Source organism: Lampetra fluviatilis, chromosome 3, assembly GCF_964198595.1.
Source record: "Lampetra fluviatilis chromosome 3, kcLamFluv1.1, whole genome shotgun sequence".
Lineage (NCBI taxonomy): Eukaryota > Metazoa > Chordata > Hyperoartia > Petromyzontiformes > Petromyzontidae > Lampetra > Lampetra fluviatilis.
Window position 1 is genome coordinate 34,233,445 of NC_136277.1, and position 18,204 is coordinate 34,251,648.

The following is an 18,204-nucleotide window of genomic DNA, read 5'->3' on the forward strand; positions in this document are numbered from 1 at the left end:
TTCAATTCGTGGTCACGGCTAAGTGACAACTGAACGGTCCTAGACACCCCCCGACCACTTTACCAACCCCCACTGACCGGCTTGGTGGTTGTGAGTAGGTGTGTGTGTGTGTCAGCCGTGGCTAAATGACATTGTGACGCCGTGACAAACGTCAAATGGGTCATTCAGCGTCAATTCTCAGTGCGCCGGAGAGTTCGTTCCGCGACGCGGTTTCTGTGATGCGATATTTCACGGCGCCGCCGGCTCGCGCTCTGCCGCATCTGTTGAGGGCAGCAGTGCCCCCCCCCCCCCCAGCGAGCAGGACTGCCTGGTGCTTGCGGCCTTAGAAAGGCCTTTCATGCTCTGCGAGATCACACGTTTTGTTGCAAAACAATCGATTGGTTCTCCGCCACCGCTCGCCCTGCGCCTTAGTCCACATCTGGGCCCAGCGGCTCTTAGTTGTAGCATCCGGAGGCAACCCGGTCTCATCGGTGGTGACAGAGGCCACCGCCAGATGTGAAACTCAGCCCAACAGATTTGCCTTGTTTAATAAATACTTTGATTAGGAAGGCCCATTGAGTGTGACTTAGATTTGGCAACAGAATAACCACCCCCCCCGCTCCACACCATCCTTGCCCACCCCCCCCGCTCCACACCATCCTTGCCCCCCCCGCCCCTCGTTTGTTTAGTTTGTGTTGAGAATGCGTGTGGAATATCACAATTATTACTCTCACATTATCACAATTATTGCTGCTGCCCGTAGCAGTATAACAGAGCCTGCTGTTTAAATTCCGTACCATGTTCGCGGGGCCTGTAACGATTCATAGGCTCGGCTCCATTCGTCGGCCGTTAGAAAGTCAAATCGGTTTTTTAGGCTCGATAAATATAGATGCGCTTAATCGCGGGCGTTCGTGTCGATCACTCCCAACTCGTGTGTCGTGTCACACGACCGCTGGCGACTTGGCTTCGTCCCATTGTGGATACCAGAAGCATCACAAGGGGGAGAGGAAAAAAAGATAAATTTGTGAATCGAATAATGGTGAGGAATGAGTCCGATCGCGGAGTTGGCGATGAGTCGTTACATCCCGAGTCTTCGCTGTAGTGCCGCTCGCTCCTCCCGTGTGAGCCCTCTGCCCCCCCCATCCTTCCTTTGCCCCCAATCCGACCCAAAACAATGACCCCGAGGCAGCGGTGCCCAGCCACGGTGTCGCTCGCTTGTGGCAGGAGCTCGAGTCGGAGAGGCAAACTCCAAAAAATAATTCGCAATTATTTTCCTTCCTTCTAAAAACCATTGCTTTATAAGTGGTTTTGTAACGCACTGTTAACTTATGGAGGCTCCGTCCCCCAAGACACTTTTATTCACAGACGTCTGAGGATGGAGGCAAAAAGAACAAAACCTAAGCACAACAAGAGTTTCTGACTTACCATAGAACTACTAAAACGTCAATAAAATTACGGAATGAGGTAAGCCTTTTTAACTGGATGCTGGACCTTGTGTGCAGTTCCCGCTCGGTTCTCCCCCTCGATCGTTTAGTCCCCGCGGCGGCTCCTCCGCGGAGGTCAGAGTGCAGCGAGCGGAGCTTCTATTTCTGAGCTCCAGGATTCGTTTCGTTCGGCAAGGGGGAGGGGGGGTGAGGCCAGCCGCCCCCCGCCCACCCCCTTAGTCGGTACAAACCCCGACGGCGTCCCCTCGTCCGGATCGACTCTCCGCTACGACACGTCTGTCCGGTTCCGGGGCGCCTCCCCAGCGCCGATCGTCGCTCGCGGAACGCCGGGCCTCCGCCGCAGCCACAGCTCGGCGAGCTGGCGCCCGTCCGCGTAGGCGGAGGCACGCGAGCCCAGGCACATGCGCAGCTGGTGCGGCGGCAGCGCGGGGTCGCACGCCACCGGGTGGTGCACGTGCACCACGCCGGGCTCCTGGCTGCGGAAGGGGGCCAGCTTGGCGTGCAGCACGCGCGAGAACAGGTCCACGTCCTCCAGGCCCCAGCCGCGGATCGACGTGTCGAAGCCGCCCGCCGCCGCCAGGTCGCCGCGGTAGATGCACGTGATGCCGTAGCCGTACTCGCGCCAGAAACCGCCCCTGCGGCTCAGCGCGAAGTGGCCCGACGGGTCTCCCTCCGCCGCGGCCGGCGGCTCGCCACCGGGCTCGCCGCGTGCGAAGCGCGGGTTGTACTCGCTGTACACGACGGGGAAGTAGGCCGACGCGCCCTGCACGGTGTTGGCACGGCAGCGGTGCAGGAAGTCGGCCGTGAACACGAGGTCGACGTCGCAGAAGAGCAGCAGCGTGTCGTTGGAGAAGAGCGACGCGCCCTCCTCGAGCGCCACGCCGCGCGAGAAGGGGCCCGGCATGCGCCGGATCTCCAACTCCGCCCGCGGGTGGCGCCGCTGGTACCGGCGCAGGACGTCCCGGTGGCGCTCGGACGTCCCGGCCGAGCTGGCCGCCGCCCCGGATGCCGCCTCGGCCGCCGCCGCGGCCGGCGAGGGCCCCGTGCGCGGCTGTTCGTCGAAGAGGAGCACGAGCAACTTGACGTTCTGCCCCGAGCGCAGGCACGTGTGCTCGAAGCTGTCCATGAAGCGCTTGAAGATCCCGAGGCGTCCCATGAGCGGCACCAGCACGTGAACTTTGCCCTCGGCCTGCCAGGGCCCGGCGGCCTCTCCGTCTCCGCCGTCTCCGCCGTCACCGCCGTCACCCCCGTTACCGCCGCCCCCGTTACCGCCGCCCCCTTTCCCGCCACCGCGGTTGAATACCCGAAACGGCACGAACATCTTGAGTGGGTTTGAAAAGATGGAGAGGGAACCCCGGATCAAGGCGCCGCCTTTGCTGTTGGCTGAGCGGTCGACGCTGAGCGCGAGCGCCTCGGGGTCGCGGATCTCCTCGGCCTCGTGGGACTCGGCGCGTAGGAAGCTCTGCTGAAGGTAGGCGTGGCGCCGCACGGGCACCGTCATCTTCTTGCCGGCGTACTTCTTGTAGAGCAGCAGCAGATCGAGCACGTACTCGGCGCCGGACACGGGGTTGACGCGGGAGTAGCCGTACTGCAGCTCCTTGTAGTCGATGACGCGCCCGCGCGCGTGCGAGTTGGCATTGATCATCTCCATCACCTGGGGGGGGGGGGTCAGGGTTGGGGTGGGGGTGGGGTCCAAGGGGTCACAGTGGGGATTGGAGGAGAAGATCAAGATTAAGGTTGAGATATCATCGCCGAAGCCGTTGAAACCACCGCACCTCCTAGCGTTCTCCTCCACCGCCAGGTCTTGAGACTGCTGCTGTACGGTAGACACGCGACATCCAAGAAGATTGGGTTGATGATGATCTGGCTTTGTTGGTGCACGCCTATGATTCAGCGGTTGATGGATCGCGTATATTAGTGAAACTACCAAACTTGTTTGATTGACAGGTAAACAAGAGATGTCTGTGCAGTACAGCAAGTTGGTGTCGTATCCCTGTCTATGCAGAGCTTTGAGCGTCATTCCTGTCTGTGCGTGACGGGGTCTTTATCGGTACTCCTTGCAATTATTTCACCAACGTCCTGAAGCAGGACCTTCCTGCAAAACGGTGAGGTTTTTCTGAGTAAAACAAAATAGATTATTATTTTAATGTTGATGGATTGCCCGAGTAGACAAAAAGGACAAAATGTCGACAAAAACAAAAGTTGAGTAATTGGAACATCCTCCCGGCCAGGAATTCTAGTTGTACTTTTTCCCAAAAAAAGTCACACCGTGTGCTGTAAACACAAAGCCGGAGTAATTTCCCCAGAAACGTCACTGTGGGCAGGGGGAGTGGCGCCTGGCACCCTCGTCCACAGGCCCCGCTCCCATCCCCGCGTCGCCAAAACGCCGGGGTCACGGGCGAGCACTCACGCACGACCGCACGCACCCTCATGATGATGTCATCGAGCGCCAGCCTCATGGCCATGCCGAGGGAGCGGCGCGGCGGAGCCCCGTCCGCCGCGCTGTGCTGCAGGCGGCCCGTCAGGAAGTCCCACTCCAGCACCTGGTCGCGCGAGAGCGGCGCGAACCGCATGAACGTGGGCGGCGCGCCAAGCCGCCGGTCCTCGCGCCGCGGCGGCTCCGCTGCGCCGACGGCGCCGCCGGCGGCCTCGCTCGCCGCCAACTTCGCGGCCAGCGCCGCGTCGCGGTGCAGCTGCAGCGTGCGCTGGCGCAGCTCGGAGATGCGCAGCGCCAGCAGCTGCGAGTGCAGCCGGTGCTGGTAGGCGGGCTGCTTGTTGGGGTGCAGCGTGATGGCGGCGCGCATCTTGCTCTTGTGCAGGTCGTGGATGTAGCCCTTGTGGTGGTGCTCGTAGTTCTCGTAGAACAGCTGCTGCATCTGTGGGGGGCCGGGGGGGGCAGACAGGCAGATAGCGGGGGGGGGGGGGGTCAGATGCTGTGCGAGCTGACGCCGGCGAGCCGCGAGTGCGCTTGGGCAGGTGGCGCCGTGTGCCGATACCGGATTCTGCGGTTTATCAGAATCGTAATTTTTATTTAGACTGGAGGAATCGTTCCGGAGAGTAAGACGCAACCCCGAACCGATGCTTGGTGTCAATAGTTTATTCATTTACCGAATCTGCTCACATAATCTGGAGAATATGGTGCCGTGTAATGGACTGAGTGGGAACGATGCTACTAAAGATCATAGAAAATGTCATCTGTTAGTTATTTATCCAGGAAAGTCTCAGAAGGAGGAACCTACGTTGGCCAATTATATTAATGAGGGTTTGGCACATGGGGGGAATTGTGAGGAGGAAAACCCCAAGATTTTCAATCTTAATTGAAATCAGCGATGCGTACGTCGCGTGGGGAACATGCGTACACACCTACACACACACCCACGCACTAAGACAAAGAACACACGCGCACGCGAGACCTCCACGCAGCCTGCAGAGACAACAATCAAAAGCGCCGCACTGCCGAGCTGATCAAGCCAACTTGCTGAACTGCCATTTCCTAATCACCTCGAAGCTAAGCAGCTTTACGAGTTTTGCAATTCTCCGCACGCCCCGCCGAACCCTCGGCTACTACCACCGGGCCCCGGCTGCTCAGAAACGGATTTGGACAACGGGGCAGACACGCACCATCCTCTCGGCCTGGCACAGGGCACCTTGGCCGCTCGACAAAGGCGGTTTTGCCAAACGGCGTACCGAGAGGGAAACCAGTGGCAGCCCGGCTAAACGAGCGAGCGGACGGACGGGCGGGCGGGCGTGCAGGCGGCGCAACCGTGCGGGGCTCCCGCGAGCTCGGAGGGGCCCAGGCTCTGGCCTAGGGAGAGGCGGCGGGGTGGGGGGCTCCGTGCCCACCCACGCTGCCACGGCGTGCGCCACCGCGGCTGCACTCATTTCGATTCGCCAATGACGCAGTTTACAAATGCAGGTATCGGACATCGCGTGTCAATTCCTGCAACGCGCAAAACGCGTTTATATATTCGCTTTGCAGGTTCGCGCCGCTCGGACGCCCGTGCGTCGACAGCGGCGCAGCGAGCGCTCGACGCGCCCCGCTCGCTTTGAATCCGCGGCGTCGTGGAAGGGGGGCGGGGCGGGGGGGGGAGGGTCCCGCCGTTGCGCCTCGGGGTTATTTTTTATCATCAGAAATTAAATTAATTTCCTGCTGTGCCGCTTCTATTTCAGAAAATCCTGATGTACTCCCCCACCCCCCAACCAAATACAAACGCGAGGTAGTGGGGCGAGGTGCTTCATACCAAGCAGGTGGCTCACTGTGGGTGAGAAGGGAACATCCCCCCCCCCCTCCCCACACCTTCACCAAAGGCTTTGGTTCCAGGATAATGTCGACGGCGGCGCGTGACGGATAGAATCCGTTATTTTACATTTGTATAAGCTGCATGGAATTGGTTCACGTGACCCCGGCACAGCCACCAGAGGCGCTATACTCACACCGCAAGGTTAAACTTGACGCTTGTACCCCGATCCGATTCGCGATGTCGCCCCGAATCCCCCTGCTGCAAGGGCGTTGAGTCTATCGCCGACAGACTTCGAAGAGTTGGCAGAAGGCGATGGACGGCATTGTCACGGCCACTAGGCTGGTCCCCATCTATCGCTTGTGGAATATCCACGTTCCCGAGACAGGGGTCAGTATATCCGCAGGATATCTGGGGTTGCCACCTGTGTGGGTTTGATCCGGACAGACTAGGAATTGGCATCTGGGTTTGAGTGGCAGAAATGGATTTGTACCAACATCTGTTGGTCACCAGGATTGTACCGAGTCTTGTTTGCAGTAAACTGCACAGTTTTGATCATTGACCAAGGCTGACTGAAAATCAAACTGTCTGGGTCTGGCCTGTGGATGCAAGTGGCGGCCGTACAATTGCGGTGTCGCGTTCCCGTTGCGCCAGGCAGTGGGGTGAGTCCCGCAACTGTACAGCCGGCAAGTTGGCCTCGGTCTCCGTCTTTGAGAAATCACTCACGGAGGGGGCGGCGGGGGGGGCAGTGACCAGCGAGGCCCGCTGGCGCCAGATCAGCAGCTTGGTTTCATCGCATGTGTGATGACAGCCGATCCATCAGTGGACATTTTGGCCGAAACTCATGAGGTCGGGTGAGAGAAAGGGAAACAAAAAGGCCCGAGACTGCCACGCAGCCAAAGCATTCGATGGTTCTGGTTGAGATGGGAGTTAATATTGTGTGTAGAACATGTTTCCGTGACAGACGATTTTGGTGAAATGGTTGCCAATGTTCTGTTAAACTGTGCATTGTCAGTTTAACGCCGTGCCAAGGAAGACGCTGCTCGGCGTTTAGACTGCGGAGTTATTCGGTGATTCCACTGCACCGCTGCAGAGCCTGTCTTCCAGTCGGGGTTAAGCTACCTCTGATTAAAACCAAGTTCTCGAGTGCAGCGAGTTGATTGTGGAACATTGGTGGTTTCAACTCAGGTCACCGCTCAACGCCTCTCTCGTGTTCGAGCAATCAAATGGGATGGCTGTCATCTCTGTTAGCGGACCCTGAAGCCAGTGGTGGGTCTGTACCATAATTGAAGAAGAAAAAATTGTCCGTATTGCATTTACTCGGTTTGACGCTCAAAATGCGATGAGTGCTCTTGGCGGAACAAAGGAGAACGCCTCGTGTCTCACAGCAGTCACGTTCGAGCCACTTCAGAGCTGATGCAATTCCCTGTGATCATTTCTCGACGCCTTGCAACGTTATGCCGCACGATGCAGGGAGTTTCCAGCGGACGTTCCTCCTTCTTTTCCCTACAGCACAGTCGGCATACCGGGACAAGTCTGGCGTGCCAACTCCGTAGCATTCAGCAGGGACAGCGCTGAGGAATCGGGGCAGGCAACGTCGTAAGCTGCGGTTCGTTAAGCGCCCGTCCGCGCGTTCATCCGCACACTCGTCCACGTGCTCGCGTGTGAACTGCGGCGCTCCGGCGAGAAGGGTGCCCTAAAACCGTCAGAGTCTGATGTGAGAGAGAGGACAAGGAAAGCTCGTGTAATTCCCTGCTGCCCCCACCACCTTCAAAGCCCCGGGGGAACACTGGGCCACGCGTGGCGTCGGGAAGCGTGTTTCCCCTGCTGTTGCTGCGCGGCGCCGCTGGGGCGGAGTCGCGACGAGCCTCGCGTCGCGCTCACCGAGGGGAGCGGCTCGTTAATGGGCGAGCTCGTTATTGAAATCCCGTCGACAAAATAACAAAAAAACGGGGGCGCGGGAGAAGCGGGGAATGTGAAATGCATGACCACAGCGGGCGGTGTTGAGGCTGATGTTGGTCACAAATGAAGGCCGGATTTCAAATGTCTGGATTCCTGACAAAACCGCATGCCAGCTCTCCGGGAAGCAACATAATTATCGGAAACCATAAAAAAACATTCAATAGTTTCTGTACACACACACACGCAAACATCCTAATGTTCCACGCCATAAAGACCTCACCGCTATTGTCATGCACATTGGCTCATAACAGAGAAAAGCATTAGTGTTAATGTTTTGCCTCTTCCACTCTCACTTTCCAAAAGTTCCAGTGCCTAAAGTGTTCATGTAATGTGCGTTATTATCCTGTTACAGGGCACCAGTAATGGTGGTGGTGGTGGTGGCGAGATGCCTCTTGGCCTGTGGGTTCCCACCGCTGCTAACGTATTCCCTGAAGCTCTGCCTAATCTTCCAGGGCCATTAGTTCTCCAGTGTGGTTATTTCCTGGGTTTATGACCGGCGCGGTTCAAGTAAAACAGAAATAATACAAAATAATCATCATCACTAAGACGATGTGCTGTCTCCAGAGCCGTGCTGACAGGACAAGGCGTGGACGGAGAGAGAACGGACAGGACGAGGCGTGGATGGAGAGAGACTGCCCCGCAGTTTAGGGAACGATCTGCGCAGCGTCAAACTCGCCTCTCTCCGTCCTCGCGGGCCGCGGCGCGACTACCGCTTCGGCGCGCGGTGCTGTCGCAGGGGGGAGGACGCGACCGAGGTTTGTGCCGCAGTTTTGCGTTTGGAGCGACGCGCAAAAACGCGTACAGAAAGCACCCGGGGCCCTTCGTGCGTGATGCAGTTCCCCGAAAAACTGCATCACGGTCTTCTTTTGTTAGGGTACCATCGAATACATTTGAGTAAACGTGATTGACTGGCGGTTTGTACAGTGATCGTGCAGAGCTAAGAGCGGTCGTCTATCCTGCTCAGCGCTCGCTCTGCGTGCGAAGCACTCGAGTCGCGTTCGGGAGGCCAGGCCTCGGCACAGAGCGAGCAACTTCCAACGCGGACGTCCACCAGGCTGAGGTAGGCTGCTTGCCGTGTGGATTACCGTGCGGCTCACCATGTGGCTCACTGTGGCTCTTGGCTCACTGCTGCCTCGTGGTTCTGTGTGGCTTACTGTGTAACTTGTGGTTCGATTTGAGGTCACGGTGGCTGTGTGGCTCATAATGGCTCACTGTGTGGCTCACTGCATGCTTCGTGGCAGCAGGTGGCTACGATGCAGCAGCAGGAGCAAATGTTCTCAGCTTCTAAGGAAACGCGCGTGAAATAACGCATCAACGAAACTACCTATTGGCAAGGTCTGGCCTTCGTCCCACAAAAATAATAATGCTAATATGAGTTGTTAGCGGCAGCTCCGTTTTAAAGATAACTCCACCGCTCGCTTTCGAAAAAATGTCCATAAAGATTTGCAGACTCACGATACACCGAAGAAAATCCATTTAAATAAAAATAAACCCAGTGAGTTACCACGGTACATTTTCAGCCGATATAATGGGCTTGTAAATTTCATGACACATGCTGGAGCTCCGTGGGAGGAAAAAAAATAAGAAGCGTGGAGCCTTATTTAAAACAGAACGCTTTATTACCCCACTCCGTGCAGCCCTCAATTCCCTCGCCTCCCAACACCGCCTCTGCAAAATGGGGCCACAATTTGTCCGACTGCCAGGAGGTCAAACAGAGCCTAAATGGGACGGTAGAGATTGGCAGCGGCATGGTAATATTTCATTTCCCCTAAAGAGATGCGGGCCACGTGAGCGCGATGTAAATCTGCAGCGCTGCAGCCACGTTAACGCTTCACCGGCAGATCCCCCCCACCCCTCTCCAACCCGTCGTTACTGCGCCCCACGGGAATTCGGCACGATCTAAATGTGCGGTGCAAAAACCCACGCTTGACAAAAATCATCCGTCGGTTCGATTGCACATACGTATGTTGAACTTCTTTCGCACTGTACATAGCCAACCGTGCGATAATCGGAGAAGCCCCCCCCTCCCCCCCCCCCTGCGCTTTCGCGCTGCCCCCCTCTGCGTGTCGCTTTCAGCGGCTGCAGCGAGCTTTGGCGGCAGGAGGTGGAAATACGAAGGAGGCGACCGGAACTACCGCACGCCGCCGGTGCTGGCTCGGGTTCGGCGTGAAGGGTGCGGCCGGCGATCTCAGGAAGGGCCGCTTTGCAACGTGCCGCAACTCGAACGCCCTCGGCCCTCCTCAGCGGAGCGGAGCTATCCCGCGATGCCGCTCCGTAACGAAGACGCAGAGGGCCCAATTGAGGAGCAGGTGACGGACGTGGAGCCGTGTGCCGGGGTCCCAGGGTGTTTCGCCCGCGAGTTCGCACTCGCGAGGGGGGAAGGATGGCCGAGGTGCACGCGGACGCCGGGGGATGTGAAGCCGTGAGCGCGAAAAGGGAAGTAAGGGCCCGCTTCTTACTTCGTATGCTCTTTGCGAATCACAGAAGAGCGTCGATTATTCGAGGCACAGCACAGAGAGCGAGCGCGGTTGGGCACTTTGCGTTTTCCGGCAACCGCCACCACCGCCACCACACCCCTCATTAGCACAACTCTCCCCGAGCCCTCGTATGCTCGGCTTAAATATGAGAATCAAAACATATGCAGGCTTGTGCGGACATTCCGCCGACTTTGGCTACGAGTCAGGAGCAATGTGGCGATTAATGCGATTAAATGTTGGCTTCGTCCGAATCGTGCCGAGTCAAGATCAACGTCGCAGTTAATGCGGCCATGCGACGCTCCCAGGCAGGCGCCGTTCCCCACAGCGGTTTGGCTCGACGGACCACGTCTGTGGTTGCGCCAGGAGGGGCTGCTTGTCTGCCGTGCAGCGCCAGGATGGTCGGATTCCCGAAATGGAAGGCGCCCGCACGACCCGATCACTTCAACCCCTTGGAGCACGTGTTGCTCATTTCTGCTGTCAGTTTGTGCTCGGGCTGTCAAAGATGAAAACAAAACGGCGAGCTCTAAGGCGCCGCATATATCGGCAAATCGTACAAACGGCTTTGCATCCGAGGAGCCGAGTATCGGACTGGATGATGTCCTGTGGGGTTGGATGGGAAGAGAGGCAGTGGGTGGTGGTGGTGCCTACGGTGGTGGTGGTTGTGGTAGCTGTTAGGAGTGATTGCGGCATGAGTTCACTGAACACAACAGGCCCTTAATGTGTCTGGGGGGAAACGACCGAGCAAATCCGGTGTCGCAGGGGGCGGTGAAAGAACTCGACCCCTGGCAGCTGCCGCGGCCACGAGAGCTCGGCCTCCGACAGCTGCTGGACCGATGGCCGCGGGAACTCTTCACGGCACTGACCAGCAAAGCGCCACTCGACTCTGCATAAACGTTCGCCTTATTAAAACAATCTAGATTTATTAAAACACACGGGAATATTTCCCAAGTGCCCTCTAGAAAGCATCAAATGAGCCCACATTTGATGCCATTTGCAAATCGCCCAAAGATGTTGGATGTAATTACCAGCGAAACGTCGTCCTCAAATTTGAAATGTTGTGGAGTCACTCTTCAAACACACCGGTGGAATGAAAAAGTAACTAATTGGCGTTTTGTTAACGTGACACTTTTTTTACCGATTGGCCGTGTCGGGTGGTGGAGGGTTGCGACACATTTATAATAACGCGATCTAACCCAAAAACCTTGATTATGAATCGTGAAAATACCTCCCCTCCTACCCCCACCCCATATGGCGGCAGTGGTGGCGACGTTTCCCTGCCGCGTGCGAGGGGGGCAGCAGCGGCGTGAGGGGAGAGGCGGCGCAGCACGGAGAGAGAATGGCGCCTCGACAAATACCCCTTTGTACGCTCGTAACGGTTACCTGCATTTGTTCAGCCCTGGCGTTGGCAATATATTTATATATTTACATATATTTATATATTTACATATATTTATATATTTACATATATTTATATATTTATATATATTTTCCACTCTTTTTCACGCAGCGACAAAGTATTTAATTTCCAAGAATGTTTCCCAGAATCGGGCATTCAGTTGACTGCTGCATAGTTTGCACTTAAAAGAAAATAATGAGTTTTTTTTGTCAGACGCAGACTGGACATCGTTTCAAATTGGCTACTCTGCGAATATTTTCACAACGATGTGAATTCTTCATTCCTATGGCGTGGGTGAGTCATTCCATAGGATGGGCGCTTTTGACTTCCCCCACAAAGCGGTACGCACTTTACCGACCCCAGGGAGACGATTGGCTGACGGTTTGAACTCGCAAAATTCTCGTTTGCGAGCCGCCTGCACCCCACCGCTGAGCCATATGGCCCCTCGCTCGATCTCCACCGAGAAAACGATTCCACTTGGCGTGCGACAAATTCCCTGGGTCTACCCCTTGCAAAAGCAAGGCCTCTGAGCTGGCTGTATACAGGTTTGAGTCCACACCGAGGAGCAGCGGCGGGCGAGTGGCGTGCGCGCTGGAAAACCGCGGCTCCCGTGCTCTCGGCGAGCAGCGGCCGCAGAGAAATCCTGGCTCCTGTGTCGGCTTGACACAAATCCCGACACGGAGCCCACCCTGACAGGGCCTGCCTGGGACGCACGTGGCAGGATGTGGCAGGGCTCGGGGCTAAGGGGGTATTGATGAGGTTAGGGGGTGCTCGAGGGTTAGGGGTTAGGCTATGAAGGGTTAGGGGTTGGGCTGGAGAGCTTTATAAAGGAGAACGTGGCCAGGGTGTGAGGGGTTTGGGGGACTCAGGCCTAGGCGGCTCGACGGTTGCGGGCTACAGAGCTATGGAACAGGGGGTTCGAAAACTATGCGTATATGTAGCAAGCAACTAAAGAGCTACGCGCTAGGAGCTATGGTTCCTGTGGCTATGAGTTCGGAGCTATGGGCTAGAGGGCTGTGTGTGAGCGAGGGGGGGTGCTAGGAGCTGAATCCTCCTCGTCTGTGTGGCACGGCCTCGCTGCCACGTTCCCCTCCCCGTGGCGTGGGCCGTCTCGCGGGTCGACTGCCGAACTGCGTGGACGTACATGGCAGTGTTCTTCCGCTGGCCGTGGCCACTCCGCATTTGTCACCGCGCTCGTTTATTTTTGTTTAGCAATGTATTTTCTTTTAGTCCGGCCCAGTGATTTAATCGGTGTGGAATTCTGCTGGGCGTAGCGCGACGCAGGAATTACCCTGTGAAACTCTGGGAACTCGCGGCCCCCTTTTTCAAGCTCAGCCACTTGGAACTCTTTTTCCGAGAAACAGACATTGGGAGATTGGGTTTCAGGCCACGTTTGCATGCGATAATGAGAGGCAATTTTATTGTGACGTCGCCAGGCCGAGAGAGAGAGAGGTTCCGCCTAAGATGCCCCAGATTACTCGCTCGTACACTAAGTTTACGGACGCTGCCATGGTGCGATGGTCGGCTCAACGGACTTGTAATGCCGTGGCCACCGGTTCAGTCTCCCGGCGTGGCAAGTTTCTTAAATCGCCCATGCTGCCTCTGCCCACCTCGCCGCATGAACGGGTGCACCACAGTTATAAGATCGGCAGGTCGCGTGTGACGGAGTAAAGTGTGCATAACTCCCATCTCTTCCAAAGCAGCTGGCCGACGTGGAATAGGTAGTCCAAATACCCCTCTAGTGGAGACCCTTCACCAACAGCGGTGGCGTGAGCAAGAGTTTCGGGGCTGCGCCTTTGTCTTCACCCTCACACTGAACCTCGCCGGTCCAAGACAAACATATCGGCAGCAATATTCCAACAACACAGACCTCACGTGAGTGGGGAAAGAGAGAGAAACAAATATAACGGTGAAATAACACCGGCTGACGGGTGACGGAAACGTACACTGCAGTGTGTTTTTATATTGCCCCGTTACACCTAAATGTGTAGAGACAACACATTTCAGATGGGCCCTTCAAACGCCGCGCTGCTGCTGCTGCTGCTGTATTTGCACCTCTCTCTCCCTCTCTCTCCCTCTCTCTCCCTCTCTCTCCCTCTCTCTCACTGCGACAATCCCCAGAGACACCGCGCAGCCCGAAGCTTCATCTGGCGTAATCGAGTTTCCGCAAAGTGGTCCCGCGTCGCCCCGGCGGCTTTCGAGTTCGATCGTCCAAGTAACGGTGCCTCGCCGTAGTCGTTTACAGGACGGTGGGGTCGCTAATGAATCCCTAATGCTGTCAAGTTTGGAGCCTGTCATTCATCAAATCAGCTGCCAATCACCTCCTCCCGTGTCCCAACCTATTCTCACCGATCTCCATCACTACGGCCATCGGCACGAGCCTCGCGTTTGCATTTCCGCGTAAGCGCGGGATAACAGCGTTAACCGGGTCACTGCACCGGCTTTCTGCATCTTCTCGGCTGCGAGTCGCGATGCGGGATGGCGCTCGGTTTCCCAGCACATTATTCATCTTCACCGTAATCTCCTTTGCGTTCTAAAAACTTTGCGGGGGGAGAAAATAAAACCGGGCCAGACTTTCTGCAGCTACAGAGTCCAAGAGGTCATTACCGATAAAAACAGCTTTTCCCTCCCTCCCGCCACCACTGCCACGCACTCCCTGCTCGACTCGGACCACGTCAGATCCAATCTCTGTAATTGTGCTTGGCCTAATTTCTTTCCTGTGGGCTGCGCGGCGCGGCGTGGAGTGCGCCGTTATTCGGTTTGACGTGACTCCAACAACGTGGCAGCCCCGCTAGGACTCGGCTTCGTTACAATGGTGCCCTCCGGGGGACGGGTGGTGGGGGGCTGGCACGTGCCCCACACCCCCACCCCACCCACTGGATCCCCTGCCCCTCGCTGATGTAGTAAATTATGAGCCAGCTAATATTGGCGGCATTATTTGTGATCGTGCGTCTTGACCGCCGCACCTGGCCGGATTACTGCACGGCTCGCTCTGTGGCTCACGTCTGGCTCATGACCCACATCTCCATGTCTGGCTCATGACCCACATCTCCATGTGTGGACAACTTCTCACCGAGTGGCTCATGTCTAGACTCATGGCTCTGTTTTCGACGAGATGATGTCATCTTGTGTGAGCGACCGCCTGTCCTGGTGAAATATTTTAAATGTATTAATAAAGAGAGCAATGTAACTTTCCAGGGGTTATATTTTCCACATTTCTCTGGCAGCCACCGCCGTTCTTCTGTGGCATAATTCGGCACGTGGCCTCTAACCTCCCTAACAAATTTTCTGCATAATTCATGGCACGCCATCGAAAATGGCCACAGCCGTCTCCTTTCCATAATGGCCGAGCCTCGGCCACAATACAAAAAGAATCACCACCTAGCGCTGCACCCGCGACCAGCAGGAACCCTCAGATTAAAGGCCGCAGTTAACCCCCGTGGCCTCCTACGCGGCAATTCCTTGCACGTGCAGACAGAGTGGAATGATGGGGGGGAGATTTGCGATTTCTCTCTTTTATCTTCTGAAGTGGCTCTCTGGGAGATAGCGGCTCTGGTGGAGAGGGGCTCTGGTGGAGGGGGGCTCTGGTGGAGGGGGGCTCTGGTGGAGGGGGGCTCTGGTGGAGGGGGGCTCTGGTGGAGGGGGGCTCTGGGGGAGTAGGGCTCTGGGGGAGGGGGGCTCTGGTGGAGGGGGGCTCTGGTGTAGGGGGGCTCTGGTGGAGAGGGGCTCTGGGGGAGGGTGGCTCTGGTGGAGGGGGGCTCTGGGGGAGGGGGGCTCTGGTGGAGAGGGGCTCTGGTGGAGGGGGGCTCTGGTGGAGGGGGGCTCTGGTGGAGAGGGGGGCTCTGGTGGAGAGGGGGGCTCTGGGAGAAGCCGTGGCGGGGCGAGCACCGGCAGGACGTGATTCGGCTCTCAGACCTGCTCGTCCGCGTGCCGTTCGCAACGCTCCACTGCCACGGTGGGCGACGCTTGAAAAAATACCGCCGATGTGAAAAAATATCGCGCCATCACTAAATCGTCTCCCTTAACCAACTCGCTGACCCCAACACGATCCGTAATTTAATATCGTTCAAGTTAGGTGACTAGCGGCCTCTACCAGCAGCGAGAAGTATCCTGGATGCGATGTGCTGCATGCGTAAATATTTATGTCAGGGTCACTGTCCCCGGACAGGTCCGGCTGAAATTAAGCCCTGGTTCGGGCGCACCCACAAAAAGCAATATCTGACTGGAGGCAGCGTTATTTTGCACGACAGCTTCAAATAATAAAGTCGCACGATGGCGAGCTCCACCGCCCTCCTCCGCCACCCAGCGGCGACCACGTTGGCACCGCGCGCCAACGGCGCCGCCGTCGCCGCCGCCACGGCACACCGTGATGGCGCGTCGAGGAGGCTCGCAGCAGATGCCACTGGGCAGGTGGTGGCGGCCGCTCTTCGACGGCAACGGGGAGGTGGAGGAGCAGCGATCGCGGCACGGCGATCAACGGCTAAATTAATAAAGTAAGCGACCGGCAAAAGTTGGCACGGTTGGGAGTGCAGGTGGTGTGCCTGGCAGCCCCGTCCGTTGCCCTGACTGGTAAACCCGTAACACCTGGGTCCACCCAACGACCGCGCACCAGCAAAACACCGCCGCTCCCTGCGGACCCCAAGCGCACACGGCCTGGCACGAGCGCCGCACGGTGGCGTACGGCAACCGCCGCCGCTGTCATTAATTACCGCTCCAGCCGATGGGTCGGGCGGCGTGTCAGACGTGCACACGTTCATGTAATTTATAATTATTGCCAGGGTCAGTGCATTAGTGTGAGCAATGGCGCATGCTAAACCGCCGTGATGGATTGATGAGACCGAAACTTGACGGAGAAGCGTGACCCCCGACTCCCGCCGAATCAGAGTTAAGTTCTTTTCTGAATTAATGTCTCTCGACGTTACGGACGTGGAGGTGAAAAAACATATTGCGTCCCCTCTGAAGCGTTCAACGCCCATGCCGCGTCTCCGTGTCGTCCGCGGCGAGAATCCGGCGTGCCTGCGATGTGGCGCTTCGCCAAAATAAAGGGACGCTTGCGGCCATCGCTCTCGTTGCAGAGACCATTTGGGCGAGCGACCTCTGACACGGCTTCACGAGTAGCTCCCTCCACAGCTAATTATCCACGACTCGCACTGACCCCGAGTCCGAGTGTGAGCCTACCGTTCCCTGTCCCACCTGAGACGGATGTGGGGCACTGTGGGACCCGCGGCTCGGACGGCTCAAACACGGCGACAGGCGCAGCGTCACAACCGAAACGGTTAAGCCGGCCAAGCACACGGAGTGAGTAGGCCGCGGTAGACATTTGGTAATTGTGAAGCGTCGGTTATGATTCGTTCGCCTGTCGGAGGAGTCATTTTGCGTTGTTGCCGCGGCCCCAAATTACGTCGTTAAGGTGGCGCCGATGATGGCCGGGCTCGGTAACTGCATCGTTTTGTTCAAAAAATCCACGCGCGGCTCCCGCTAACCCGAGCTGAGCCACCCTCCTTCCGGGCAGCTGTGAGCCGGGTGATCTGGAGGTCAGGGTGAGCGTGTACACATTGCCCCCCCCCCCGCCCCCTCCTTCTTGGGGGGCGGGGGGGGGGATTACGGAGAGAAGGGAATCTTATTTATTGCCACTTCTCACCCTGAGCCTGCATCTCGGGCCATGTTCTAGGTGTGAAGCAATCGCCACACCTCCCCACGTGCACAATGAGCGCCACGGCGGGCGAGAGTTGGGTGCCGCACAGTGATGGGAATTTTAAGAACCCCCCACAGCTGAATGCTGCTGGCCTCAGGGCTAAAATTTAGGCCACGAGGAATATATCTAGGCCGGTAGGAGACTTTGGTGAGTCGTCTCTGTTCTGAAAGCGTAACAGGAATGGCGGCCATCGGATGGCCATCGGTGGCCTCGTCCTGCCGTGCGGAATGAACGAGAAGAGTCGGATTGACGGAGTCATGGAGCCAAACGAGACGCACGTAGGTATGCAGGAAGTGATCACCAAGATCAGAGGAGGAAAGCAGTGGAAGACGTGTGGCCAGTCTCATCATCAGCTGCCACGTGACAAGTGACAGACAGCCAAGAGAGAGAGAGAGTCTCGGTGTTGGCACACATGAAGGAGACATCACACCGGAGGTGAGAGATTTATTGGGCTTAACAAGCAGCTGGGGACGCTGCTGCTCATCTGGCTTTGCCGATGACCTGGGAGTGATGAGTCGGTGGTGACACGTACAGTTAAAAAAAAAAGAGGTGGCGAAAATCTCATTGCCATTTTCGCGTTGAAAGAAGCGCGCATCTGCCCGGCAATTTACCGCGGTTGGATAAACCTGCGTGTCTACTATTAGCAAAATAAGAATACATTTTAAAAGCTCGAGGCAAAACAGACCGAGCTGTGTCTCTGGGAGGTGAGTGGAATCAGAGGAGCTGCTCCACTGTTGGCATCCACTCGGGGGTGCGCACGCACGCACGCACGCCAGTCCGGGCCGTCCCGCCGCGTGTTATTTTACCTTTTCTAATTTTTCAAAAACGCGCCGAGATGCCCGGGGGGTGTCTATCCCTCCCTCCATCCGTGCGTCTGTGCGTCCGTGTCCTTACGGATAAGACGGACAGACGATGCTCCCTTACAGAGGAACCGCGCACCCGCTCAACCCCCGCTGAGATCGCTCGCTGTCTCCATTACTCCCAGCGGTGGCCACCACCACCTTCTCTCTAG

The 18,204-nt window shown here is 57.1% G+C and overlaps 1 protein-coding gene across 1 annotated transcript in view; it reads right to left on the reverse strand.

Moving 5' to 3' along the window:
- Positions 1–683: 683 nt before the first annotated feature.
- CHSY1 (chondroitin sulfate synthase 1) overlaps positions 684–18,204 on the reverse strand; it is an 81,605-nt gene continuing 64,084 nt past the window's right edge. Inside the window, exons 2-3 of the mRNA XM_078854957.1 lie at positions 3,851–4,300; positions 684–3,078 (exon numbers count right to left, since the gene is read on the reverse strand). Coding sequence (XP_078711083.1) covers positions 1,690–3,078; positions 3,851–4,300 — 1,839 coding nt within the window. The 3' untranslated portion in view covers positions 684–1,689. The remainder of the gene's footprint in view (positions 3,079–3,850; positions 4,301–18,204) is intronic.